Source organism: Micropterus salmoides, unplaced genomic scaffold, assembly GCF_014851395.1.
Source record: "Micropterus salmoides isolate LMB-PRFRI ecotype aquatic unplaced genomic scaffold, ASM1485139v1 Ms_hic_scaffold_10, whole genome shotgun sequence".
Classification (NCBI taxonomy): Eukaryota; Metazoa; Chordata; class Actinopteri; order Centrarchiformes; family Centrarchidae; genus Micropterus; species Micropterus salmoides.
In genome coordinates, this window is record NW_024040041.1 from 30491965 (window position 1) to 30519470 (window position 27506).

Below are 27506 nucleotides of genomic sequence, written 5' to 3' on the forward strand. Positions count from 1 at the left end.
TAGGATTTTTATTCTTGTTGAAGTAGAGAAGGTCTCTGAATCTGAATTTAAATCATAATATATTAATATATGTATTAGTGTAACTTGGGGGCTTGTGCAAGGACATTTTAGGTGTGGGTGGAGGAAGTTAAATTGAACGAGCGTGACACAAACAATAAAATAAATTAACGGTGCAAACTAAATGTTGCCTGCCCTCGGTCGAGACGAAGCAGCCTCAGAAAAAGTGTGGATGGTTTTAATTGGTTCCACATCACTTTTATTAGCTTTAAAAAGGTTGGCGGCACCCACACAGAGCTTATATTTAATATTTAATAGTATGTTATGGGTTTGACCTAATTCAGGCTCATTAGAGCTTTGGTCAGAGCTACTCATGGGTACCAGTGGATCACATGACAACACTTTTCACTCCAGACTTTTCACATATTGACGCTTGGTCAAGGCCCTTTGGCGTCACTTTTAGACGTTTAAGGCTCTGCGTCAAGTTAGCAACGCTTAGCAACAACAAATATACAACGTCTGGTTAGACTTTGAAAATAAAACACTAGCGTTTCCAAACACCGCCATTTTGAAATGTGAAATGTTGCAAACTGGTTAGGTTTATGTAACAAAAGTACTTGGTTAAAGGTTCAGTGTGTAATATTTCTGAGGATCTATCGAGAGAAATGCAATATAAGACCCATAACTGTGTGGTCAGTGGTTTGTAAAGACTTTACATAATAAACCATTATGTTTTTATTACCTCAGAGCAGTGGTTCTCAACCTATCCATTATCCAGGTCCCTTACCAGCCCCCATCAAAAAACATGTTGGCCATTTGCCCTGAATATTGTTCTTTTTTTTTTTTTTATGTATTGTTGTTGTTACTATTGTTATTAAAAACATGGGAAAACACAATTGAATGACAAACAACTGATTAGTTTCTTTCCCAGGTAACAAAAAAGCCTTGTGAAAAATATTTATATTTAACTAAAAAGTGAATACAGATTTTGAGCATTAAACACTTAATTTCCTGAATTCTGGTGAAAATTTCTGTTCCAATTTATGGTGGAAATGTCTTATTATAAAAAGGGAAACACAAAATTCAGTTGGCAGGTGACAATTCAAAATATAAATATAATATTTTCTCCTGTAGATCCTGGTTGGGAACTATGGGGGAGCAGGAGCTTTGGAGCTTAGCTCCCCTTAATAAGACATGTGTTACGGGTGTGGTGTGGGGACAGAGTGGACCCAAATGCAATGCTCAGTTTTAACTGGTTTTATTGGGAAAAGGGGGGGTGGAGGGACAGGTGAATGCCGTGGAAACGCAGGCACGGGGAACCGAGGAGACTGAGACCAGAGAGCCGGGGGACACTGGGGGCCGAGGAAGAGATGATTACATTTAGCTGACGCTTTTATCCAAAGCGACTTACAATTGCCGTACATGTCAGAGGTCACACGCCTCTGGAGCAAAAAGGGGTTAAGTGTCTGGCTCAGGGACACAATGGTGGATGTCTCACAGTGGGAATCGAACCCAGGTCTCCCACACCAAAGGCAAGCATTAAAATACCTCTTAAATGGCCAATACAACTCATAAAATGCAGTATTTCACTTGCCAGAAAATGATTGAAGCCTTTCGTTACTGACTGAAAGTTTATTTCTGCCCTGAAATTAGTTGACTTCATTCAGAAGAGTTATATTTGAAAGATTATAGCTAACCTAGTACTTTTTACGTCTTAAAATACCTCTTAAATGGCCAATACAACTCATAAAATGCAGAATTTCACTTGCCAGAAAATGATTGAAGCCTTTCGTTACTGACTGAAAGTTTATTTCTGCCCTGAAATTAGTTGACTTCATTCAGAAGAGTTATATTTGAAAGATTATAGCTAACCTAGTACTTTTTACGTCTTAAAATACCTCTTAAATGGCCAATACAACTCATAAAATGCAGTATTTCACTTGCCAGAAAATGATTGAAGCCTTTCGTTACTGACTGAAAGTTTATTTCTGCCCTGAAATTAGTCGACTTCATTCAGAAGAGTTATATTTGAAAGATTATAGCTAACCTAGTACTTTTTACGTCTTAAAATACCTCTTAAATGGCCAATACAACTCATAAAATGCAGTATTTCACTTGCCAGAAAGAGACGATCAGACGATCACTTTTCGGCACGACACCGGGCGGATTCGCACATCGAACGCGCCTGTTTTAAAAATACTCAGCCGTTGCTGACCGTTAGTCTCACAGACCGTTAGTCTCACAGACCGTTAGTCTCACAGACCGTTAGTCTCAGCAGGGCGCTTGCGGTGGGAATCGGCAGCTCTCTCGGAGGACACGGACACGGTAAGTAACGTTAAACTGTGCTGTCAAAATATGATTTGTTTGTACACTTGCCTAGCCGGTAAAATTAATAACTTCACCGGTCATAGATAATGTTGCTTTGGTTGCCGTTTTATTTCAGACAATATCCGATTATGGCAAGCTAAGCTAAGTTAGCTCGTGTTACAGCACCTTAGCATTAATGTTAAGCTAACGTTAGCTAACTAACTTAACGTTATATGAGTTAAAAGTTAACAAAGCCCGATTTGGATGAGATGTTTCTGTCTGTGAGAGGAGTGATTTTAACATCAGTTAACTGCAGTGGTCAGTCATTTTAAGACAGTCATGAAGGCATATTTATAAGTATAATTCACCCCTCTAGTAGTAACAAGCTAAGCTAATCTGATAGCCTAACTTCGATAGCAGCTTCTAGTATAACTTAACCATTAACGTTACTCTTTTGAGTCCGTTTTTAGCTGATATTTTATAATATGTTGTTAAATTGATGCCATTAAAAAGTATGCCGAAAAAGCCAATGTTATAAACTTAGCAGTTGACCTTACAGTTTGCAATGGAAAGGTGGTTGTACAGACAATTATCGCCTGATGACTTTATTACTGAAGAAAACTGATGTGATGTGATGTGTGTGATTATTTCTCAGGCAGGTTAAGTTAACTAACAGTTAACCTTTAAGAGGATTTATAGACATAAATTCGCAGTTTTACATCGGAAATGTCATCCGCGGGAAGTTTACTCACATTGAAAGACACACTGTGCATCTGCAGTCTTTAAGATTATTAAATCAACATTTCTCATCAACAAGAATCCCTAAACACCAAGTAATGTTAGCAGCTTTGATGTCAGATAGTGTTTTTTTCTCATTTGGCATTTTTCTTTTCTTCAACTCTGGTTATTGTAAAATTGGTCTTAAATTTAATTCCGTGTGGCATCTAACTTGTTTGCATTATGCTTTGCTGCAGCATACAGCTCATTCACAAGTGGCGCCAGTCTGATTTGGGGACTGCCTGCTTCTCACCCTTTCCTGTCACCGGTGTAAAGTAAGTAATACAGTATTAGACGTAATTTAGCTGACTAAATTAGTATTTTGTCAAATACTGACAATGGTCCACTTATTTATTGATTTCAATAAATGAACATTTTTTTTCTTTGATGTAAGAAAGGAAAGGCTCTAAAATTTAAGCATTTTAAGTGCAAGCCATGATAGCACAGTCAATGTCCTTATAAGCTCTAAACATCTCTGGATGAGTGTAACATTACAAAACATTCAGATAGTGCTATCCCCCTTTTAGCCGACCATGTCGCTGTTTTAAATGAGAAAGATCAAGTCATATCAGTTGTTGCTAACAAGCGTTTATTCAATGATTAAGTTGACCAACTCAGGGGACTGAGTGTTAATGTAGCTCCAATAACTCCAACAGAATGAGGCTTTCTCTATTTTTTCTCTTTCTCTACTATTCTTTGTGGGGTTTATCAATAGTGATAACTGATCAGCATATATTTTATGGACTTTAAGAATCGTTAACATATTATTACACTTCGTAAAAGTAGGTTACCATTTCTTGAAAAACGTGGCGTTAACCACCTTCAAACAATGTGAACAGCAAAGTGTCTGAAAAGGACCTTACTAAGTGAATGCATAATTCGGCAACACGGATGTTGTAGGCTAACGTTACCTGCCGAGATTTGCATCCACCTCTTTTCTCAGTATGAATGAGCGCTACCTCCCGCGAGGTGAATGCAATTCACGGCAGGCAGGCAGAATTCAGCACAACACCTGCGCTGCAAAACATCACTAGACCTTGTAGGAGCAAGTCCTGCTCACGCAGTCTACCAGAGGTAGATTGTGTCTGACATGACGCCGCTGTTTTTATTCCCCTATCTATGAAGTCGGCGAAAGTCAGCCAGTTATCTCAAACGCACCTGTTGACTACCAGTTATAGCATGCTAACTTCAACAGCTGTTTTCCAAAATTAACTTGGCTCTCCTTATTAGCTGGGCTCCTTACATGCTTGCTAATAACTGTTTTAAAGATGGGTCTCCGACACTGACAGCGTTGTGTTGGACAGATGCCAACCATTCAATTCACAAACGAGTCTGTTGTCTTGTTTGAGAGAGAGAGAGAGAGAGAGAGCGACCGAGTGAGAGGATGTATGAATCTGCGCTGCGCAGCGCTGCTATCAAAAACGATTTAAAAAGGGGTCACCAAATTTACTTGGCTGTTAATCTACCTGGGCTTATGTGTGGGAAACACTGTATTATATATGTTTTGTTAGTATTTTATTTATTATCTACTGAAACTGTGGATCAGCTGATGGTTTTAGTAGAGGATGTCTCATTCTGTTGAAGTTGTTGGAATGTAAATGTAAATGCTCCGTATTTGTATAGCGCCTTTCCAGTCTTTTCGACTACTCAAAGCGCTTTTACACTACATCTGCATTCACCAGTCATACACTGAGCCTAAGTGCTCAAACAGAAACTAACATTCACTCTGAGACACTAACATTCATTCTGAGATTTTGAATTTGGGGTTTTCATAAGCTGTAAGCCATAATCATCATAAACATTCACACTCACTCATACACTGGCGGAAGGTGTTTTGGATTAATTAGCTGATTAGAGTGTGACACTTTGAGCCTACAATACTGAACCTTTTCACAATATTCTAATCTGAGATTTTGAATTTGGGGTTTTCATAAGCTGTAAACCATAATCATCATAAACATTCATACTCACTCATACACTGGCGGAACAGCCACCAGGGGCAATTCGGGGTTCAGTATCTTGCCCAAGGACACTTCGACACGCAACCAGGGAGAGCCAGGGATTGAACTGCCGACCTTACGATTAACGGCCAACCCGCTCTACCTCCTGAGCCACAGCCGCAAACTATATACATACACGAATATATACATACTTCTTACCAAGGTCTTGGGAATAAAGAAAAAAAAATCTAATTAACACCTGGTTACATGATAAAAAAATAATTGATAGTTTTTGTATTTTTTTAATTTTCATTTTAGATTTTCTTCCTGGAAGCCAGAGGGGCCACAACAGAAAATGTTCCAGGTGGTACATCCTTGCCCACATGTTCCATGACGATGTTGGGAAGAGGATAAATTGGAAAGGGATCACTATGCAACACTCTATGCCAGATGGCATTGGAGATGTTGCTCCTGTGTAAGTAATTGTAATATATATTTAAAACAATCTGAATTCACACAGCAGGCTTACAAAGTGTTCAAACTGGCATTAGCACTACTTTAAATAAACACAACCATGCTTATTAATCGACGCAGGGGGTTTCAGAAAACATTGCAGGGTCTGTTGGCTAAAAAATTGACAACACAACACAGCATCTGGCAAAGAACTGAATTGCCAAGATACACATTACTACTACTAATACACATTTCTGGTAGACTCTGAAACTTGACTGTTAAATTATGATTTTTGTTGTGAAGCAAGATAAAATAACTTTTGGTGCCTTACTTTCCAGAGTTGTTATATAGTTTCTCATAATATTATAAACAGTTATACAGTGTTTTGACATCTAACAAGCCTTAAAACGCATGGATCTTTTACTCCAACCAGCCTTCCTGGGTGATATTTCATGGTCTAATCGGCACATGAGGACATGCCTCCACCAAGTTTTTTGAACGCAGTGCTGTTTTCGGTCTGAACACTGTCTTAATCTCCAGAAAATACCTTGTTTGTTTAATGTGTACAAAAGCTGAAGTGCTTTCCTGATGTGTCTGCTGGTTCCAGGTCGTGGCCAATATATAGTTAATTACATAACCACTTGTTATAATTTGTTTTTTGTTTAGAATAAACTACTGTGAATAACATATAAAGTGAATTCTACTGACCAAGACCGAGAGACCAATTAAAGGCTCAGGAACCCTTTGCAGGTGTTTTGGATTAATTAGCTGATTAGAGTGTGACACTTTGAGCCTACAATACTGAACCTTTTCACAATATTCTAATCTGAGATTTTGAATTTGGGGTTTTCATAAGCTGTAAGCCATAATCATCAAAATTATATCAAATAAAGGCTTGAAATATCTCACTTTACATGTAATGAGTCTATATAATATTAGTTTCACCTTTTAAGTTGAATTACTGAAATAAATGAACCTTTGCACGATATGCTAATTTTTCGAGTTTCACCTGTAGTATTCAATGTATTTACAATCTGTAAAGACGTTTTTTGACTGATAGAGGATTTAGTTTTTACTGGCAGTCCACCTTTGGATAAAAACTGTGTAACGAAACAATGCATTTAGGATCCCCAGTGATTTTATCTGACAGTAGCATCGCTGATAACTGATGGCTCTCTTACGGCCGTAGCAGAGCTGTATTAAGTCACTAATACAAAGTCAATTTTCCTATTTTCTGCTTATTCACGGTAAAAGCATTTAACTAAAAAAACGCAGGGTGGCTTAAAGGTTATAAGAAGTATTTAAGCTTTTATACAGAACAGTAGATGTTGGTCAGCTAGATTTTAGATATTTCCCTAGCCAGTTTTGGCCAGATGAGCCACTTTATGAACAGATCCAAATCGGATCGGGGCAGGATGAGCCAATTAATTAACGGATCCGGATTGGATCCGACCGGATGTGCCATTTCATGAACGGGTCTGGATCGGATCCGGGCCGGATAAGCCACTTCCTGAACGGGTCCGGATTGGATCCGACCGGATGTGCCACTTTGTGAACGGGTCCGGATCGGATCCAGGTAGGGTATGGGCCAGATCTGTTCCGGATCTGGCCCGCTGTGCAAGTGGACTCCGATACGGACCCGTTTTGCGGATCCGTTCCGGACCCTGTGATACCTCCCGTGCGGAGTCAGTTTGCTATCTGGGGAGACACTGCGCGGACAAGGTACAGGGAAATAAGCAAGATGCTGGATGTGTGCGAGAGCTTGAGTGTTCGAGTGGCACCGGGTTTGGAGCAACGACGATCAAGCAGGGGAGAACCGGGGTAGAACTGTTGGAGATGAGGCTGATTGCTGGCAGGTGTGGCAGGCAGAGGAGGTGGCTGACGAGGTGCAGGTGCAGGTTGTTGGCTGGGCTCAGGAGCAGAGGGAGAGAGAGAGAGAAGGAACTCACAGGGGAGGAGACACAGGGATGCAGGCTGGACAGGGAAAACCAGGGAAAAAACAGAATCACAAACAAAAAGGAGAAAAGGCCAGGACACTCACCGTCAGCCGGGCTGCCACCACAACGACGTTAGCTCACCTAAGAGCATGATTTGTGATATTTTGGGGGTCTCTAAAATATTGACAGCATGCTTTATTGCCATTAATTTCTATATTTCTCTATCATCATGCTAAAGTTGGGAGTGTCAGACTTCATCCAGCCAGAGGGAACGAGTGCAGTTGATATTGACTACCAGCTATATACAGCGTGCTAGCCTCGAAAAACCCAGCCGTATTCCAATATTAACTTAGCTCTCCTTATTAGCTAGGCTCCTTACATGCTTGCTAATTACTTTTTTAAGCTGGGTCTCTGACATTGCAAGTTTTGTGTTGGACAGATTTGTGGAACGGTGTTCATGAGAGAGAGAGAGCGAGGGACGAGTGAGAGGAGGTGATCGAAAATCAATATGTGGCGGTGAGTGTTGATATGTGGAGGGCCCCACAAATAAGTATGGGAAGCACTGTAATTTATCTGCTCATGTTAAAAACTTTTTGCACATTCTCCCACATAGGCCTATCTGTGTTCTCTGACACGTAAATAAAAAGTCGTAATATTACGAGACCAACGTCATTAGCCTATTTACAGAGAATTCATAATATTTTACTACATGCCCTATACTGCATTACGATACTGATCGCTGGAAGTATCCCCTCGACCGTCATACAACTGGCACAGACCGACACAGAACTGGATGAAACCAGGAGGTGCACCTATGATCAGGCAGAAATCTTAGGACAAAAGTTAACACGTTAACTTCAGCACCTCTGATAAAGTGCCGCTTACAATCCCTAACAGAGCAAGTCAGGGCTTCAGTTTTTTAACGTTACATTTATTGCCTACTGAAACATATGTCCTTTTGGCACAAACTATCTGCGACTCACAGCGCAAGGTGGGTCCACGTCGCTTGTTGGTGTTGCAGCGAAATTGCTTTCAGGGTAACTCCGACAGCGGAATATCCCTCTTGTAAATGTGTAAACACTTTTCCACGGTAATACCAAGAAAGAAAGCGTCAATTTTCCAGAGTTTACACAGTAAACGCCAGAGGATACTCTTACTTCCCGTTCCCGTGAAGGCAGCACGGCGCTGCACCACAAGTAGCTGACGGAGAAAAAATACATCATCGCAGTGGACTAAACTGGCAGGTTCTAATGTTGCAGACCACAGTTTTTTTGTAAGTAATTTAAAGTTTAAACTCGTATTGTTGTGAATATTTAGAATTTCTAAAGTGAATGAGAATATTACTCATAATATTGACATGCATCAACATGGTAGTTGGTTAGTTCAGTTGGCAAGGTGCAGGACTCACAATTCAAGAGTTGAGGGTTTGATCCCATCTTGAGATAAATTATTTTTTTTTTCTCTCTTCAACAAATGGATTCTGCAGGGAATGTTTCATAGATCACGGCATGTGCTGCACTGTTTTTGTTTCGTTGTTTGATCCTCATCCATCAACCTACGGACGCCTTTTCATTTCCCCAGTATCTCCAGGCAGAGGACATTTAGGGGAATCTCGTTTTCAGACTGCTCTTTCAGAGGTGTGTCAAGCAGGCAGCAGATTCTTTTATTTAAGCTTTAAGCTTTTATTTTGTAAGCAAAACCACAAAAGAGGAAGTCATTATGTGAGTAACTGCTGTTATCATCTATTCATCCATTTCAGCACCGCTATCAAAGTATTTCTTTAACATGAATTTTTGTTCAAATTGCACAGCACTTAATGAGATTTTTCAGTCTGACTGGCTGAATGACAAAAACATAAAAATGTTCATTAGTGCAGCTTACGGTATTGGATATAGTGTCAACAACAGGCCAGCAAAGACGTGAAGCCATAAATCCAAGATAAGAAGATGCTGCAGTACCTTGTTGTGGCCAGCAGAGGGTCATGTACCAGATGTTCCTTTAATGCACTCTTGTTTTGCTCAGTCAATCATTTTATTTTGCTGATGGCTTTGCATTTGTGCAACTGTATCTCAGCTATGTCTTTCTACTTCAGGGCACGGTGAGTCTGACACCTTAACCTGCCACATAATAAGATAGTTGTGAAGTGAACACTGTGAACTCCAGCAATCAGTCCAGCCACGTAGACTTCCTTCAGAGAGCGGAGCGGCATAACAGGCTCGTGCTTGTACTTCAAATCACTGAAGTCATAGTTTCATTTCACACCTGCTCCTGCTTTCATGGGATACAGATGAGCTCTTTCACAGGTGAAATGGGACTTGAACGGCTTCACCACCTGCTGCCCCATCTCGTCTCAACTCGCTCTGACTTCACTCATTTATTCAGCTTCTCAAGAGGAGGACTTGTGCTTGAGTAGGGGTAATCCTTTAGTGTCAGCTCAAGATTGACCATGAGCTGAAACAATGCATCGACACCGGTCTGTTTTAAGGGACCACTGTGCAGGATTTAGTGGCATCTAGAGTTGAGGTGTCAGATTACAACAAACTGATTATCCTATCCCTCACCCTCCCCTTCCAAGCATATAAGAGAACATACGGTGGGCCCTAGAGACCAACAGAGGCCAGTTTGATGACAGGGAATAAAGTACTGAGGTGATTTACAGCGGCTCTGATCATGACTCTGACTCCGGGGATGACGGCGGGTTCAGGCGGGGACAGGAGAGGTCTCAAGTGCAAGATGAGCGAGCAGCAGTGACAGCATTTAGGGCCAGAATGTTTTCACCTCTAACTCAGTGAATTAAAGGTTTGTTTCCACCAAACCAGAACTGGTGATTGTGAAAGTGGAAACTAAACCAAAGACTAAACATGACAGTTTTGTTTCTGTGGAGTTTGCATGAAGTGTGTTGTACGAAGTTAACAAGGCGATTAGTTTGGTGAAAGAGAGAAATTTTGAATTCAGAAGGTTGTATATTTCAGTTTGATAAGGAAACGGGTATAAGAACATTTCCTTTCTTGAAATTTCGTGTTTGTTTTGTTTATAATGTCATCTGACCGGCATTGTGTTTCCTTTCTAAACATATATGCTGTTGCAAATGAATTATACATAAACATTTCCAGGAGACAGTGATTGTGACTGCTGCTAAAACCCACAGTCCTCCACACTGTCCTCAGCTGGAGGTTTCAAGTTCATACTTCTCATCCATCCAGATCTTCAGCTGTTGCTCTTCACTACTTCACCACCACTAGTGTCTATACATTGGGAGGATATTCCTGTGCAGCTAATGGCATTCTCTTTTTATTTGAAATGGGAGTCAAAGATAATGGACGCTTTAACTTGTTGTCTGCAATGTGTGTTAGGTGCACCAAATCTACCTGGTGTCCGTTTTTGATCCTATGAATGGCTTTGTGATCCAGCAAGTAGGCTATCTTCAGAAGGAGGAAAAATCTGGATCTTGTGACAACTATTTTTTTTTAAGGGAAACAAATACAGGAAATCGTGAGAGGGAGGAAAATGACAAGTGAGATGAATGATGGGATGGATTCATCAGTCAGCTGCATCGATGGATAGATGGATGGAGGCACAGGAGTGGAAAGTGTATATATGTGAGTGTGTTAACTCCTTAGAGATGATAGACAAAACTAAGAGACTGCAGAGGAAAAGAACAGTTATCTCGAAGTAACCAGATCCTATTTTGCACAGCAGAGTCAGAATTTAAGCTACAAACCAGAAACGCTGAAACCTACACTAGTAGTTTGAGACAAGCGGCTGTGATCCTCTTACAGAGAAGAGACACGAAACTGCCATCTAAACTAAGTAAAGGTGCTGAGATACACTTTGGTGAGGAGAAGAGTTGTTCACACAACACGAAGAACCAACCTCAGGTCGATCGCACCTACTCTCTCTTAGATATTTTGTAAAATTTTGACTGAAAAGATTGTAGAAGTCTGTATGAATTTTCTGGTATTTAAATTTTTATTTCTCATTAGTTTGGCCGAGTCTCCACTACTGTAGTTCTTGATTAGGGATCATTTAGAGCACCTGTTGCACAGGGAGTGTTGCGCTAACTCCTCAGCAGGGATTGAGAGCAGCTAGTGGCCAGTCAGGATGTGGTGATGCCCATTCTGGAAGGCATAAGAAGAGAGGCATACGAGCATTGCAGATCATTCCTGAAGCATTCTGAACCCTATGCAAGTCCACACGGTCGATCACTGATTTAATGATGCTGAAATGGAAAGGAAGTGTGCAGCATACTTTACACACAGTGAGTAACGAATAAAAAGGTTTACGACTAAAAAATGCACATAATATTAAGAAAACAGATAAAAACACAGCCGCAGTATTAAAACAGCGAGGAATAAGCATGTCAAACAATAGAGGACTGACTGAATGAGTAGGTAGCTAAAAATATCACTGCTCTTGACTAAAACTGTCATAATTGTAATGTTACCATTCATGTTAACCATATGTACATACCTTTAAGAGTGAGAACCGGAGTTTTTCCTCCATTTAAAAAAAAAAATCTGTCTACATGAAAACACGATATCAAGCGATGCCAAGAGCATGTCAAACCACCAGGCGACAATATGACTAACTGTAAAGCCATGTTGACCAATCAGAGCCTAAAATAATGTAATCAAAGAAGGCAGTGGCGCACAATCTGACATCAAACATAGCAGATAACGGTGCGCACTCTTACGTCGAAAGGCAGAAACTGTCTACATGACAACACTGCAGCCAGCATTTCTTAATCTTCACCCTGGCAGGGGTTTTCAAAAATGTTTGGTTTCAGTGACCTGATACATTTCCATGTGTGGCGTTATTTAAACATAGTGACATTTAAAGGGTTAAAATCCCCCAAACATAATATTCGATATGTATATTCCATATTAATGTATGATATTTATATAGCAGTTTTTGTGAAGAAGCCATTTTTTGTAGGGACAAATGTGAGTTTTTCTTAAAATGTGACACTACAAAAAAAACAATGCATCAAAATCAATGTTGCTGCCAATCATTGACCAATCTGTAAACTGGAATGTTACACTGCTCAATAATGTTTCTTGCCAGTAGGACACAGGATAAGTTGTGACATATGTCAGAAAGCCACATTAGAAGAAGTGGCAGTTATTAGACGTAGCCCTGGTCGGATTAAGAGTGTGTGTGTTCCCAGTGCTGCTTGACGGACAGTTTGTGTATGTTTTGCCAGTCCTGCCGGTGAAGAAATAAAAATGAAGGTTTTCCTACACCACTAATGCCGCTGTTGTCTGATGTGATGTAACACATGTGCACTCAACTTCTACTGGTTGATCAGGGTGAGCCTTGTTCTTTGTGGAACCCGTTCTGTTGAACCGCTGTGTGGTCTTGACCACCGTGCTGCAGCTCAGTTTCAGGATCTTGGCAATCTTCCTGAACAGTCAAACATTACAGTATTTTATTTTCCATTTAACTCTTAACCCTGATTGTACACTGCACTGTAACTTTTAATGTGTATTTTTTGAAATTTCCCTATGCTGCTTTTAAACTTTTTTATATTTCCCTGTGGCTTTTATGTTTTATGTAAAGCACTTTGAATGACCTTGTTGTTGAAATGTGCTATACAAATAAACTTGCCTTGCCTTATAGCCTAGGCTATCTTTATGTAGAGCAGCAATTTCTTTTTTTCATATCCTCAGAGTCCTTTACCATGAGGTGCCATGTTGAACTACCACTGGTTCACACGTAGTTTGCTAAGCTCAGCACTGGCAACTTGTCTTCCAGCTCTGGTTCAGACTTAATGGTATAGATTTAGTTTTGTTATTCAATCAAACAGACAAACACTAAAAAGACTAAATGAATAAATGCTGAAATAAAAGTAATCCATGGATTTTTATTGTAATTAAACAAGCCAGATTCTCAAAATCGAGGCATGGCAGCCAGACAGTATTTAAAACTTATTGTAGAGAGATTGCTGAGATTCAGCCCTTAGTGGATGCACTAAAGCAGCATGTCATCATCTTCCAGCCAGCACAGAAGAAGGCACGCACTCCCTTCTTTTTCACAAGCACATTGTACATGTGCAGTACATGCAAATTTGGAATGCATTGATTATGGAGGATGGATTAATGCATATAGAGGGGAAGGATGATGGTGGAAGAAGGATGTCCTCTCTTTAGGCTGGTCTGGGAGGGTGTACAGAAGACCGGGTGGAGGAGACTCTGTGTTGGGGTTCTGTCTTGGAAGTGTTTTTCACCTGAGTTTATTTCAAGCCCCCCCAGACGGTCCCTAGATGAGACATGAGAGAGCTGTGCAGCTGATTGGGAAGGAAGGGATAAGTGGAGGAGGGGAGCGGGGATGAAGGGATGAGGGGAGCAGGGATGGAAGGATGAGGGGATGAAGGGATGAGGGGAGCAGGGATAATAATAATAATGATAATAATAACAATAACTTGTATTTATATAGCGCCTTTCACAAGACCCGGACGCTTTACACATAATTGCAGAGACAGAGCAATAAAAGGTCATTCAGGGTTGAATTTGTGAACAGCTGGGTTTTTAGGAGTTTTTTGAAGGTGTCCAGAGAGGGAGCATTTCGGATCTCTGTGGGTATGGACTTCCAGAGGGTGGGGGCTGCGACACTGAAGCCTCTATCCCGAAAAGTCCGCAGTCTGGTGTGGGGGACAGAGAGCAGGCCCTTGTCGGGGGACCGCAGGTTCCGTGAGGGGGAGTAGGAGTGGAGAAGGCCCAGTAGGTACTGGGGGGCAGTGGCATGGAGAGATTTATAGGTGAGGAGTAGGATTTTGTAGGTGATGCGGAATTTGATCGGCAGCCAGTGAAGCTGAGTGAGGATTGGGGTGATGTGCTGCCACGACCTAGTGTGTGTGTGTGGGTGAGAACCCTGGCAGCCGAGTTCTGGACATATTGTAGCCTGTCCAGGACCTTGCTGGGTACCCCATACAGGACACCGTTACAGTAGTCCAGGCGGGAGGTGATGAAAGCATGGATGAGAGACTCTGCCACAGAGTCTGAGAGTGATGATCAAAGTCTGGAGATGTTTTTGAGGTGGTAGAAAGCAGATTTGGTAATAATTTTGACATGTGACTGGAAGGAAAGGGTGGAGTCCAAGATGACACCAAGGTTGCGGACTTCTTGGGATGGAGAGATGGAGCAACCATCCACTTTGAGGAGTAGATCACCTACCCTCAGGAGCAGCGTCTTGGGAGCCACTACCATTAGCTCCGTTTTGCTGCTCTTCAGCTTGAGTAGATTGGATGACATCCAGGTTTTTATTTCAGACATTTAACAAGTGACAGAGGGGGAAGCTGAGTGGATGGTTTGGTGCTGATATACAGCTGTGTCATCAGCATAACAGTGGAAACTGAGACCATGAAGGGAAGGTTGGAGATCGGACGGTAGTTGTTGAGGTCATCCGGGTCCAAACTGGGCTTTTTGAGAATAGGAGTAATGGCAGCTGTTTTGAAGCAGGAGGGTACCGAGCCAGATACCAGAGAAGTGTTTATGATGTCCACCGTGATGGGACAGAGGTTAGAGAGGCATGCCTTGACCATGATAGTAGGCATGGGGTCCACTGAACAAGTGGAGATATTGGCTCTGGTAACCAATTTGATGAACTTGAGCTGCATCCAGAAGGGAGAAGGAGGTGAAGGGATGAGGGGAGCAGGGATGAGGGAAGCAGGGATGAGGGAAGCAGGGATGATGGAAGCAGGGATGAGGGGAGCAGGGATGATGGAAGCAGGGATGAGGGAAGCAGGGATGAGGGAAGCAGGGATGAGGGGAGCAGGGATGAGGGGAACAGGGTGAAGGGAGCAAGGTGCATGCACAATGCTTTAGTCCATTGTGGATACACTAAAGCAGCATGTCATCATCTTCCACACACCACGGAAGAAGGCACGCACTCCCTTCTTTCTCTTCATATCACAGTGCTGGACAAGGGTTTTCTGTTTTTCTTCTTCCCGCTGCAGTCCTTGAATCTCCTCGATCATGTTGACAGCCACATTGGCCTGCAGATTGACTGACGATGATACCTCAGTCAAATGATATTGCATAATGGCCAACTCTTCATCCCCAGGGACTCCTTGGGAGGTTTCCTTCTTCTCCAGTAGTTGGTCATCCAGTCTCTCTGAACTCCAGAGGCCAGCGTGACTGTGGGTGGATGTATCTGTTCGCACTCCGTGGTCCATGTTCTGGATGGCAGTGTCTTGAACCAGGGTTTCTTCTGTGTGCGATTCCTTCACATCTTCCTGCTGCAGTTCTTCCGGCTCATCAGTCACTAACACAGCCACACTGGTACCCGATTTGACCAAGACTGTGTCCTCGGTCACATCGTTTGGAGCAGTGGCCATATTTTCATGCACTTGTGGAGAAACCTCTCTCTTCTCAAGAAGTGCCCCTTCCTGCTCCTCTGAGGCGAAGAGCCGAAGGTACTTTTCTTTGACCATTTCCTGGATAGCAAAGATGGCACCGTATCTGGCAGAGAAATCACTCTCATCATAGTCCATCTGGTGGAAGGACTTGGAGCGCTGGTCGAACCTCTCAAAGATGGCTTTCACAATGGATCGGGCAGCTCTAGTGCAGATGCTAAGCACAACAGTTCTTGACACAGATCCAAACTGAGAAAGGCAAGGAGCTGCTGAGTTAGTCAGAAGTTTGCCAATCTCAGCACTGGCAAGTTTACATTTGTCTTTTAGCTCTGGTTCCTCCAGGAGGAACTTGAGAGCAATGTCCACCACCTCTGGCACCAGGGACGCAGCACTCTGTTCAAGCTCCAAGAGCTCTGCTGGTTTTGTGTCCCCTTCAGAGAGTGGACCGCTGTTGATCTGAATGCCTCCGAAAATTCTTAGCAGTTTGGCGTGCATAGATGGAAGGAAGGTTTTTACATCCTCCTCTGCTGCTGGGTGGACGACTGAGACAAACATCTCAAGGCCCTCCAGTGTGACCTCCCTGCTCAACAGCTGTGAAAGCTGCTTTTCTTTGTTCAGTTCCTCCAGGAGCTCTTCTTCCATCTGAGCGAGACAGAAGTGCCTCGCTGTTGTCCAGGCCTGTCAACAACACACTTTTTAGTCACACCAGGAGCATAATGGAGCTGACAGTAGACTATTTTTACATGAAACTAAACAGTTAACATTAAAATATTGCTCTCAAGTCTCTAGATCCTCTATATTTTACGTACCAATTCAGCCATGAACAGGTCCCTTTCCCCAGTACTCTCATTTGTTTCCAGAAACCTGCAAAAATAAAAAACACTGTATTTTAAAATGCTCTAATTTAACGTGTTTCTGCCAGTGTAACAGTTAAACCAATGATCAGTTTGACTCACTCCTCCAGGAAGCTTCTTCCTCTCAACAGCCAGGTCTTCATGTCTCTGACAGATAAATAACGTGGAACTTGCCCCCGCTGCTTCAAGAGCATAAACTGCCTCAGCATCATTTTCTGCAACACAGATTCGGTACAGTACAGTTTAACAGCTCACAGAAACACCATATTATGCAATGTAACATAAATAATGAACAGTGCACTTTTACATGTACAGGAACTTACCTCTGCTTTGTAGCAACATTGCTCTTCTACAGAGAAGCAGGATGGTCTCATCTTTTGGACTTGTTGAAAAATGATGTGGGCTTCCATGTTTGAGTTTTGAACAGGTTTGAATAAACAATTTTGCTGAACGCAGTGAACAAGTGAACAACTGTCTTTTCAGAGGGACTGGATAGCTGAGCTTTCAGACACCAAGTGATGGAGAATCTACAAAAGCACCTCAAATTCACAGTGTACGGAATGTAGAACTAGGTGACATCAACACGATAATAATGGTGAAGGTTCCTTCACAGAACACAACAAAGCAAAGCATGGAACTAATATGCAAATTAGGGAATCAGCAACCAAAATGAGTGTCCTATTAGCTTTCACTAAGCCCCTTGTATTTTCATCACAAATGCATCTCTGACAGAATTTAAGAGTCTTAAATACCACAAACTGTCAAGTGGCTGCTGATTACAGACAAATGGTTATATTATTTACCATTTAGAAATCATTGTCGGAATATGTTTAAGCTTGAGTTAAAAGGATTAGGCCGGGAATACTCTTTATCTATCTTATTGTCGATAAATCACATTAAAAGACCAAAAACCAACAATGAATTGATCCTACTAACAAGTGTATAACTTTTTTGCCATTGAAAAATTTTAAAAACATCAATTTCTGTGATTGGCTTTACTTTTTTATTGTTAAAGGTCCTATTGACTTTAATGTATGTGTGAAAATTACAATAACGATTACGAAATCAATTTTGAAACTAAAAGTCAGTATTGGAAGAGTGGTAAGGGGTGGTGATGGAGCAGTGGATAAGACGCATGCCTTTGTTGTGAGAGACACAGGTTCAACTCCCCGCTGTGACACGTCCACCAATATTTCCCTGAGCAAGACGCTTAAGTCCTAGTTGCTCCAGAGGCTTGCAACCTTTGACATAAATTGCAATTCAAAATTTCTTTGGATAAAAGCGTCAGCTTATGAATGAATGTAACAATTTGGTCACACCTGATGAAGGTAACAAAATACAAAACTAACCCTAAAACACTTTAATTGCACTGAGTAAGGAATATTCAATGTCTTATGGTCTATGTATGAATAAATATGTTTTGTTTGCCAAAAAGTACTTCTCAGTCACAGAAATGTGCAGCCCCAGACAGAGCTGCACTGGGACAAAAAAAATTGGCCCTGGCATTTTTGGCCCAGGCGGCCCACCAAAATCGGTCAGACACCCCTCACCAATACACCATCCTTCCATTTAAGGGCTTAGATAAGTGTTGACGAAACAAGACGTTGCACAAGATTGGGGCAGGATTGGTGGCAGGTGACAATTCAGAACATAAAATATAATATAATGCAGTAATCAGTAGCTTATTATTGTTTTTACTTAAGTTACTTTTTTTGGACAACACAGTTTTCTTCTATATTTAAATTGCATTGCAAGCTTATTGTGCAAATAAACCTTTTTCATAGCATTTTTATTTGTTAATTAACATTTCTTGGTTCAAGCTATTTTTCAGGAATATTTTTAACAAATGCTTTCTAAAAGTGGTGGGTAGCCTACATGTCCCCAGTGTAAATGACCCTCCCTCCCTACAGGCTGAGCTACTCCATGTTTACCGCTTCACCTCCACTCTCTTCCTGCTCTCTCTCTCCCTCAGCCCTGTCACTTTGTCACTCACTAACGCGGTTATTTTCGCGCATTTGGCGGCAGCCGTAGCGCAAGAAACAGTGAGCAGAGGGGGTGGGGGCTAGTAAGAGATGTAATTGGACCGGCCCAGTGTCAGTATAGAAAATCGTAGGCTCATTTTTAAAAACAGTTATATAAATACATAATTTACGTCACACTGGCCCCAAAGGTGCGTCCAGCCCTGGCCCCAGACCATGACCCTCCCACCACCATGCTTGACTGTAGGCAAGACACACTTGTCTTTGTACTCCTCACCTGGTTGCCGCCACACATGCTTGAAACCATCTGAACCAAATAAATTTACCTTGGTCTCATCAGACCACAGCACATGGTTCCAGTAATCCATGTCCTTAGTCTGCTTGTCTTCAGCAAACTGTTTGCGGGCTTTCTTGTGCATCATCTTTAGAAGAGGCTTACTGCTTAGTGATTGACAACTTCATTAAATTTGCCCAAGCCTACCCAACCCGTAACAAATCAGATAAAATTTTGAATGACTTTGAAATTTCAAACTTTCAAATTTGGCTTCCCTGCTAAAATACATCACGATCAAGGAAAATAATTTGAGAACCAGTAATTCAGACAGTTGCAAAAGTACACTGGTGTGGCCAACTCCAAAACACAAGGGAACCCAGCCAAAGATTTAATCGCACCTTGTTATCGATGCTGCGGACCTTGGATGAGGAGTAAAAGGGAAATTGGAGTGACTATGTGAATAAAGTGTACATGCTTACAACTGCACCACCAGCAAGGCAACAGAATACTCTGTTTCTTTTTGTTTTGGTTGAAAGCCCCATTTGCCAATTGACTTGATCTTTAGGATTGATGAAGAGAAGGACGTAATTCAATGAAAGAAGCAAATGATATTGCAACCAGAACCATTACAAAGACTAGGACAAGAGGAAAAATATACTATGATCAGAGGCAGAGCTCAGTGCTTTCTCCAGATGACCGTGTCCTTGTGAATATGTCAGAGCGTAGAGGACCAGGCAAATTACACTCATATTGGGAAGATCAGATACATGTGGTGAAATCTCCTTTCTTCCCCATTCTGATGCACAACTTCAGCAAGTTGTCTTGACATCTTTGTGCCTAAATGCATTAAGTTGCAGCCATGTGATTGGCTGACCAGCTATTTGTGTCGATAAACAATTGAACAGGTGTACCTGATAGTATGAGCAGTAGTGGAGGAGGAGACGGCACACAGGAGGATCTGGAAATGATCATATGTCTTTGTAAGCTAAGATTATGAACTTTAAACTGCGACTGCAGAAAAGATGCATAAATGCATCAAAAGCAATGTTGCTGCCCGTCATCGTGGCGTTATTTAAACATAGTGACATTTAAAGGGATCCCCCAAACATAATATTCGATATGTATATTTCAGGCTGAAGTAGCTTTGAAATATTGACTCGTTTAAAGTGGAAAAAAATATTAATGTATGATATTTATACAGCAGATTTTGTGAAGAAGCCATTTTTTGTAGGGACAAATGTGAGTTTCTTAAAATGTGACACTACAAAAAAAAACAATGCATCAAAATCGATGTTGCTGCCTGCTCCCATCATCCCTGCTCCCCCTGCTCCCCTCATCCCCTCAATATGTCAGAAAGCCACATTAGAAGAAGTGGCAGTTATTAGACGTAGCCCTGGTCGGATTAAGAGTGTGTGTGTTCCCGGTGCTGCTTGACGGACAGTTTGTGTATGTTTTGCCAGTCCTGCCGGTGAAGAAATAAAAATGAAGGTTTTCCTACACCACTAATGCCGCTGTTGTCTGATGTGATGTAACACATGTGCACTCAACTTCTACTGGTTGATCAGGGTGAGCCTTGTTCTTTGTGGAACCCGTTCTGTTGAACCGCTGTGTGGTCTTGGCCACCGTGCTGCAGCTCAGTTTCAGGATCTTGGCAATCTTCTTGAACAGTCAAACATTCCAGTATTTTATTTTCCATTTAACTCTTAACCCTGATTGTACACTGCACTGTAACTTTTAATGTGTATTTTTTGAAATTTCCCTATGCTGCTTTTAAACTTTTTTTTATATTTCCCTGTGGCTTTTATGTTTTATGTAAAGCACTTTGAATGACCTTGTTGTTGAAATGTGCTATACAAATAAACTTGCCTTGCCTTATAGCCTAGGCTATCTTTATGTAGAGCAGCAATTTCTTTTTTTCAGATCCTCAGAGTCCTTTACCATGAGGTGCCATGTTGAACTACCACTGGTTCACACGTAGTTTGCTAAGCTCAGCACTGGCAACTTATCTTCCAGCTCTGGTTCAGACTTAATGGTATAGATTTAGTTTTGTTATTCAATCAAACAGACAAACACTAAAAAGACTAAATGAATAAATGCTGAAATAAAAGTAATCCATGGATTTTTATTGTAATTAAACAAGCCAGATTCTCAAAATCGAGGCATGGCAGCCAGACAGTATTTAAAACTTATTGTAGAGAGATTGCTGAGATTCAGCCCTTAGTGGATGCACTAAAGCAGCATGTCATCATCTTCCAGCCAGCACAGAAGAAGGCACGCACTCCCTTCTTTTTCACAAGCACATTGTACATGTGCAGTACATGCAAATTTGGAATGCATTGATTATGGAGGATGGATTAATGCATATAGAGGGGAAGGATGATGGTGGAAGAAGGATGTCCTCTCTTTAGGCTGGTCTGGGAGGGTGTACAGAAACCGGGTGGAGGAGACTCCGTTTTGGGGTTCTGTCTTGGAAGTGTTTTTCACCTGAGTTTATTTCAAGCCCCCCCAGACGGTCCCTAGATGAGACATGAGAGAGCTGTGCTCCTGATTGGGAAGGAAGGGATAAGTGGAGGAGGGGAGCGGGGATGAAGGGATGAGGGGAGCAGGGATGGAAGGATGAGGGGATGAAGGGATGAGGGGAGCAGGGATAATAATAATAATAATGATAATAACAATAACTTGTATTTATATAGCGCCTTTCACGAGACCCCAAGGACGCTTTACATATAATTGCAGAGACAGAGCAATAAAAGGTCATTCAGGGTTGAATTTGTGAAGAGCTGGATTTTTAGGGGTTTTTTGAAGGTGTCCAGAAGGGAGCATTTCGTATCTCTGTGGGGATGGACTTCCAGAGGGTGGGGGCTGCGACACTGAAGCCTCTATCCCGAAAAGTCCGCAGTCTGGTGTGGGGGACAGAGAGCAGGCCCTTGTCGGGGGACCGCAGGTTCCGTGAGGGGGAGTAGGAGTGGAGAAGGCCCAGTAGGTACTGGGGGGCAGTGGCATGGAGAGATTTATAGGTGAGGAGTAGGATTTTGTAGGTGATGCGGAATTTGACCGGCAGCCAGTGAAGCTGAGTGAGGATTGGGGTGATGTGCTGCCACGACCTAGTGTGTGTGTGTGGGTGAGAACCCTGGCAGCCGAGTTCTGGACATATTGTAGCCTGTCCAGGACCTTGCTGGGTACCCCATACAGGACACCGTTACAGTAGTCCAGGCGGGAGGTGATGAAAGCATGGATGAGAGACTCTGCCACAGAGTCTGAGAGTGATGATCAAAGTCTGGAGATGTTTTTGAGGTGGTAGAAAGCAGATTTGGTAATAATTTTGACATGTGACTGGAAGGAAAGGGTGGAGTCCAAGATGACACCAAGGTTGCGGACTTCTTGGGATGGAGAGATGGAGCAACCATCCACTTTGAGGAGTAGATCACCTACCCTCAGGAGCAGCGTCTTGGGAGCCACTACCATTAGCTCCGTTTTGCTGCTCTTCAGCTTGAGTAGATTGGATGACATCCAGGTTTTTATTTCAAACAGTTAACAAGTGACAGAGGGGGAAGCTGAGTGGATGGTTTGGTGCTGATATACAGCTGTGTCATCAGCATAACAGTGGAAACTGAGACCATGAAGGGAAGGTTGGAGATCGGACGGTAGTTGTTGAGGTCATCCGTGTCCAAACTGGGCTTTTTGAGAATAGGAGTAACGGCAGCTGTTTTGAAGCAGGAGGGTACCGAGCCAGATACCAGAGAAGTGTTTATGATTCCCACTGTGATGGGACAGAGGTTAGAGAGGCATGCCTTGACCATGATAGTAGGCATGGGGTCCACTGAACAAGTGGAGATCTTGGCTCTGGTAACCAACTTGACGAACTTGAGCTGCATCCAGAAGGGTGAAGGGATAGGGGAGTAGGATGAAGGGATGAGGGGAACTTAGTGATTTTGATGAGGGCGGTCTCAGTGCTGTGATGTGCTCTGAAGCCAGACTGAAGGTTTCATAGGGATCATAGTGGGACATGTGTTGATGAAGTTGGGCGGCAACTGCTCTTTCCACAATTTTGCTCATGAAGGGAAGGTTGGAGATCGGACGGTAGTTGTTGAGGTCATCCGGGTCCAAACTGGGCTTTTTGAGAATAGGAGTAACGGCAGCTGTTTTGAAGCAGGAGGGTACCGAGCCAGATACCAGAGAAGTGTTTATGATGTCCACTGTGATGGGACAGAGGTTAGAGAGGCATGCCTTGACCATGATAGTAGGCATGGGGTCCACTGAACAAGTGGGGATATTGGCTCTGGTAACCAACTTGATGAACTTGAGCTGCATCCAGAAGGGAGAAGGAGGTGAAGGGATGAGGGGAGCAGGGGGAGCAGGGATGAGGGAAGCAGGGATGAGGGGAGCAGGGATGATGGAAGCAGGGATGAGGGAAGCAGGGATGAGGGAAGCAGGGATGAGGGGAGCAGGGATGAGGGGAACAGGGTGAAGGGAGCAAGGTGCATGCACAATGCTTTAGTCCATTGTGGATACACTAAAGCAGCATGTCATCATCTTCCACACACCACGGAAGAAGGCACGCACTCCCTTCTTTCTCTCACACTGACAACTGCTTCTTCACCTTGATCTCCTCGAACTTGACTGACGATGATACCTCAGTCAAATGATATTGCATAATGGCCAACTCTTCATCCCCAGGGACTCCTTGGGAGGTTTCCTTCTTCTCCAGTAGTTGGTCATCCAGTCTCTCTGAACTCCAGAGGCCAGCGTGACTGTGGGTGGATGTATCTGTTCGCACTCCGTGGTCCATGTTCTGGATGGCAGTGTCCTGAACCAGGGTTTCTTCTGTGTGCGATTCCTTCACATCTTCCTGCTGCAGTTCTTCCGGCTCATCAGCCATGAACACAGCCACACTGGTACCCGATTTGACCAAGACTGTGTCCTCGGTCACATCGTTTGGAGCAGTGGCCATATTTTCATGCACTTGTGGAGAAACCTCTCTCTTCTCAAGAAGTGCCCCTTCCTGCTCCTCTGAGGCGAAGAGCCGAAGGTACTTTTCTTTGACCATTTCCTGGATAGCAAAGATGGCACCGTATCCGGCAGAGAAATCACTCTCATCATAGTCCATCTGGTGGAAGGACTTGGAGCGCTGGTCGAACCTCTCAAAGATGGCTTTCACAATGGATCGGGCAGCTCTAGTGCAGACGCTAAGCACAACAGTTCTTGACACAGATCCAAACTGAGAAAGGCAAGGAGCTGCTGAGTTAGTCAGAAGTTTGCCAATCTCAGCACTGGCAAGTTTACATTTGTCTTTTAGCTCTGGTTCCTCCAGGAGGAACTTGAGAGCAATGTCCACCACCTCTGGCACCAGGGACGCAGCACTCTGTTCAAGCTCCAAGAGCTCTGCTGGTTTTGTGTCCCCTTCAGAGAGTGGACCGCTGTTGATCTGAATGCCTCCGAAAATTCTTAGCAGTTTGGCGTGCATAGATGGAAGGAAGGTTTTTACATCCTCCTCTGCTGCTGGGTGGACGACTGAGACAAACATCTCAAGGCCCTCCAGTGTGACCTCCCTGCTCAACAGCTGTGAAAGCTGCTTTTCTTTGTTCAGTTCCTCCAGGAGCTCTTCTTCCATCTGAGCGAGACAGAAGTGCCTCGCTGTGGTCCAGGCCTGTCAACAACACACTTTTTAGTCACACCAGGAGCATAATGGAGCTGACAGTAGACTATTTTTACATGAAACTAAACAGTTAACATTAAAATATTGCTCTCAAGTCTCTAGATCCTCTATATTTTACGTACCAATTCAGCCATGAACAGGTCCCTTTCCCCAGTACTCTCATTTGTTTCCAGAAACCTGCAAAAATAAAAAACACTGTATTTTAAAATGCTCTAATTTAACGTGTTTCTGCCAGTGTAACAGTTAAACCAATGATCAGTTTGACTCACTCCTCCAGGAAGCTTCTTCCTCTCAACAGCCAGGTCTTCATGTCTCTGACAGATAAATAACGTGGAACTTGCCCCCGCTGCTTCAAGAGCATAAACTGCCTCAGCATCATTTTCTGCAACACAGATTCGGTACAGTACAGTTTAACAGCTCACAGAAACACCATATTATGCAATGTAACATAAATAATGAACAGTGCACTTTTACATGTACAGGAACTTACCTCTGCTTTGTAGCAACATTGCTCTTCTACAGAGAAGCAGGATGGTCTCATCTTTTGGACTTGTTGAAAAATGATGTGGGCTTCCATGTTTGAGTTTTGAACAGGTTTGAATAAACAATTTTGCTGAACGCAGTGAACAAGTGAACAACTGTCTTTTCAGAGGGACTGGATAGCTGAGCTTTCAGACACCAAGTGATGGAGAATCTACAAAAGCACCTCAAATTCACAGTGTACGGAATGTAGAACTAGGTGACATCAACACGATAATAATGGTGAAGGTTCCTTCACAGAACACAACAAAGCAAAGCATGGAACTAATATGCAAATTAGGGAATCAGCAACCAAAATGAGTGTCCTATTAGCTTTCACTAAGCCCCTTGTATTTTCATCACAAATGCATCTCTGACAGGAATTTAAGAGTCTTAAATACCACAAACTGTCAAGTGGCTGCTGATTACAGACAAATGGTTATATTATTTACCATTTAGAAATCATTGTCGGAATATGTTTAAGCTTGAGTTAAAAGGATTGGCCGGGAATACTCTTTATCTATCTTATTGTCGATAAATCACATTAAAAGACCGAAAACCAACAATGAATTGATCCTACTAACAAGTGTATAACTTTTTTGCCATTGAAAAATTTTAAAAACATCAATTAGACACAACTGCATGTTAAATACCCACTGTTCAAATTACTATTCCTGAGCACTTTCTGTGATTGCTTTACTTTTTTATTGTTAAAGGTCCTATTGACTTTAATGTATGTGTGAAAATTACAATAACGATTACGAAATCAATTTTGAAACTAAAAGTCAGTATTGGAAGAGTGGTAAGGGGTGGTGATGGAGCAGTGGATAAGACACATGCCTTTGGTGTGAGAGACACAGGTTCAACTCCCGCTGTGACACGTCCACCAATATTTCCCTGAGCAAGACGCTTAAGTCCTAGTTGCTCCAGAGGCTTGCAACCTTTGACATAAATTGCAATTCAAAATTTCTTTGGATAAAAGCGTCAGCTTATGAATGAATGTAACAATTTGGTCACACCTGATGAAGGTAACAAAATACAAAACTAACCCTAAAACATTTTAATTGCACTGAGTAAGGAATATTCAATGTCTTATGGTCTATGTATGAATAAATATGTTTTGTTTGCCAAAAAGTACTTCTCAGTCACAGAAATGTGCAGCCCCAGACAGAGCTGCACTGGGACAAAAAAAATTGGCCCTGGCATTTTTGTCTCAGGCGGCCCACCAAAATCGGTCAGACACCCCTCACCAATACACCATCCTTCCATTTAAGGGCTTAGATCAAGTGTGTGACGAAACAAGACGTTGCACAAGATTGGGGCAGGATTGGTGGCAGGTGACAATTCAGAACATAAAAATATAATATAATGCAGTAATCAGTAGCTTATTATTGTTTTTACTTAAGTTACTTTTTTTGGACAACACAGTTTCTTCTATATTTAAATTGCATTGCAAGCTTATTGTGCAAATAAACCTTTTTCATAGCATTTTTATTTGTTAATTAACATTTCTTGGTTCAAGCTATTTTTCAGGAATATTTTTAACAAATGCTTTCTAAAAGTGGTGGGTAGCCTACATGTCCCCAGTGTAAATGACCCTCCCTCCCTACAGGCTGAGCTACTCCATGTTTACCGCTTCACCTCCACTCTCTTCCTGCTCTCTCTCTCCCTCAGCCCTGTCACTTTGTCACTCACTAACGCGGTTATTTTCGCGCATTTGGCGGCAGCCGTAGCGCAAGAAACAGTGAGCAGAGGGGGTGGGGGCTAGTAAGAGATGTGATTGGACCGGCCCAGTGTCAGTATAGAAAATCGTAGGCTCATTTTTAAAAACAGTTATATAAATACATAATTTACGTCACACTGGCCCCAAAGGTGCGTCCAGCCCTGGCCCCAGACCATGACCCTCCCACCACCATGCTTGACTGTAGGCAAGACACACTTGTCTTTGTACTCCTCACCTGGTTGCCGCCACACATGCTTGAAACCATCTGAACCAAATAAATTTACCTTGGTCTCATCAGACCACAGCACATGGTTCCAGTAATCCATGTCCTTAGTCTGCTTGTCTTCAGCAAACTGTTTGCGGGCTTTCTTGTGCATCATCTTTAGAAGAGGCTTACTGCTTAGTGATTGACAACTTCATTAAATTTGCCCAAGCCTACCCAACCCGTAACAAATCAGATAAAATTTTGAATGACTTTGAAATTTCAAACTTTCAAATTTGGCTTCCCTGCTAAAATACATCACGATCAAGGAAAATAATTTGAGAACCAGTAATTCAGACAGTTGCAAAAGTACACTGGTGTGGCCAACTCCAAAACACAAGGGAACCCAGCCAAAGATTTAATCGCACCTTGTTATCGATGCTGCGGACCTTGGATGAGGAGTAAAAGGGAAATTGGAGTGACTATGTGAATAAAGTGTACATGCTTACAACTGCACCACCAGCAAGGCAACAGA

The 27506-nt window shown here is 42.4% G+C and overlaps 2 protein-coding genes and 1 long non-coding RNA gene across 3 annotated transcripts; 1 reads left to right on the plus strand and 2 right to left on the minus strand.

The window, feature by feature from the left end:
- Nucleotides 1-2261: 2261 nt before the first annotated feature.
- Nucleotides 2262-6239, plus strand: LOC119917419. Its single transcript, XR_005447275.1, has 3 exons — nt 2262-2322; nt 3279-3356; nt 5340-6239. It is a non-coding gene; the product is annotated as an uncharacterized LOC119917419 (long non-coding RNA).
- Nucleotides 6240-13831: 7592 nt separating this feature from the next.
- Nucleotides 13832-17304, minus strand: LOC119895015. Its single transcript, XM_038707786.1, has 4 exons — nt 16942-17304; nt 16721-16833; nt 16574-16628; nt 13832-16442 (listed from the first exon to the last, which is right to left on the minus strand). The coding sequence occupies exons 1-4, from the start codon at nt 17026-17028 to the stop codon at nt 15231-15233; spliced, it is 1467 nt and encodes a 488-aa protein (XP_038563714.1). The 5' UTR covers nt 17029-17304; the 3' UTR covers nt 13832-15230.
- Nucleotides 17305-22648: 5344 nt separating this feature from the next.
- Nucleotides 22649-25518, minus strand: LOC119917962. The gene is made up of 5 exons (XM_038738432.1): nt 25018-25518; nt 24797-24909; nt 24650-24704; nt 23452-24518; nt 22649-23363 (listed from the first exon to the last, which is right to left on the minus strand). Exons 1-5 carry the CDS (start codon nt 25102-25104, stop codon nt 22649-22651), a joined length of 2037 nt encoding a protein of 678 aa, XP_038594360.1. The 5' UTR covers nt 25105-25518.
- Nucleotides 25519-27506: the final 1988 nt, after the last annotated feature.

Excerpts from the sequence above, each read along its gene's own strand:
- LOC119917962 (XM_038738432.1), bottom strand. The coding sequence starts at position 25,104 with ATGGAAGCCCACATCATTTTTCAACAAGTCCAAAAGATGAGACCATCC. Across the intron at positions 24,910-25,017 it reads AATGTTGCTACAAAGCAGAG|AAAATGATGCTGAGGCAGTT; the intron begins GTAAGTTCCTGT and ends TCTGTGTTGCAG. Across the intron at positions 24,519-24,649 it reads ACCTGTTCATGGCTGAATTG|GCCTGGACCACAGCGAGGCA; the intron begins GTACGTAAAATA and ends TGTTGTTGACAG.
- LOC119895015 (XM_038707786.1), bottom strand. The coding sequence starts at position 17,028 with ATGGAAGCCCACATCATTTTTCAACAAGTCCAAAAGATGAGACCATCC. Across the intron at positions 16,834-16,941 it reads AATGTTGCTACAAAGCAGAG|AAAATGATGCTGAGGCAGTT; the intron begins GTAAGTTCCTGT and ends TCTGTGTTGCAG. Across the intron at positions 16,629-16,720 it reads GGAAGAAGCTTCCTGGAGGA|GTTTCTGGAAACAAATGAGA; the intron begins GTGAGTCAAACT and ends TTATTTTTGCAG.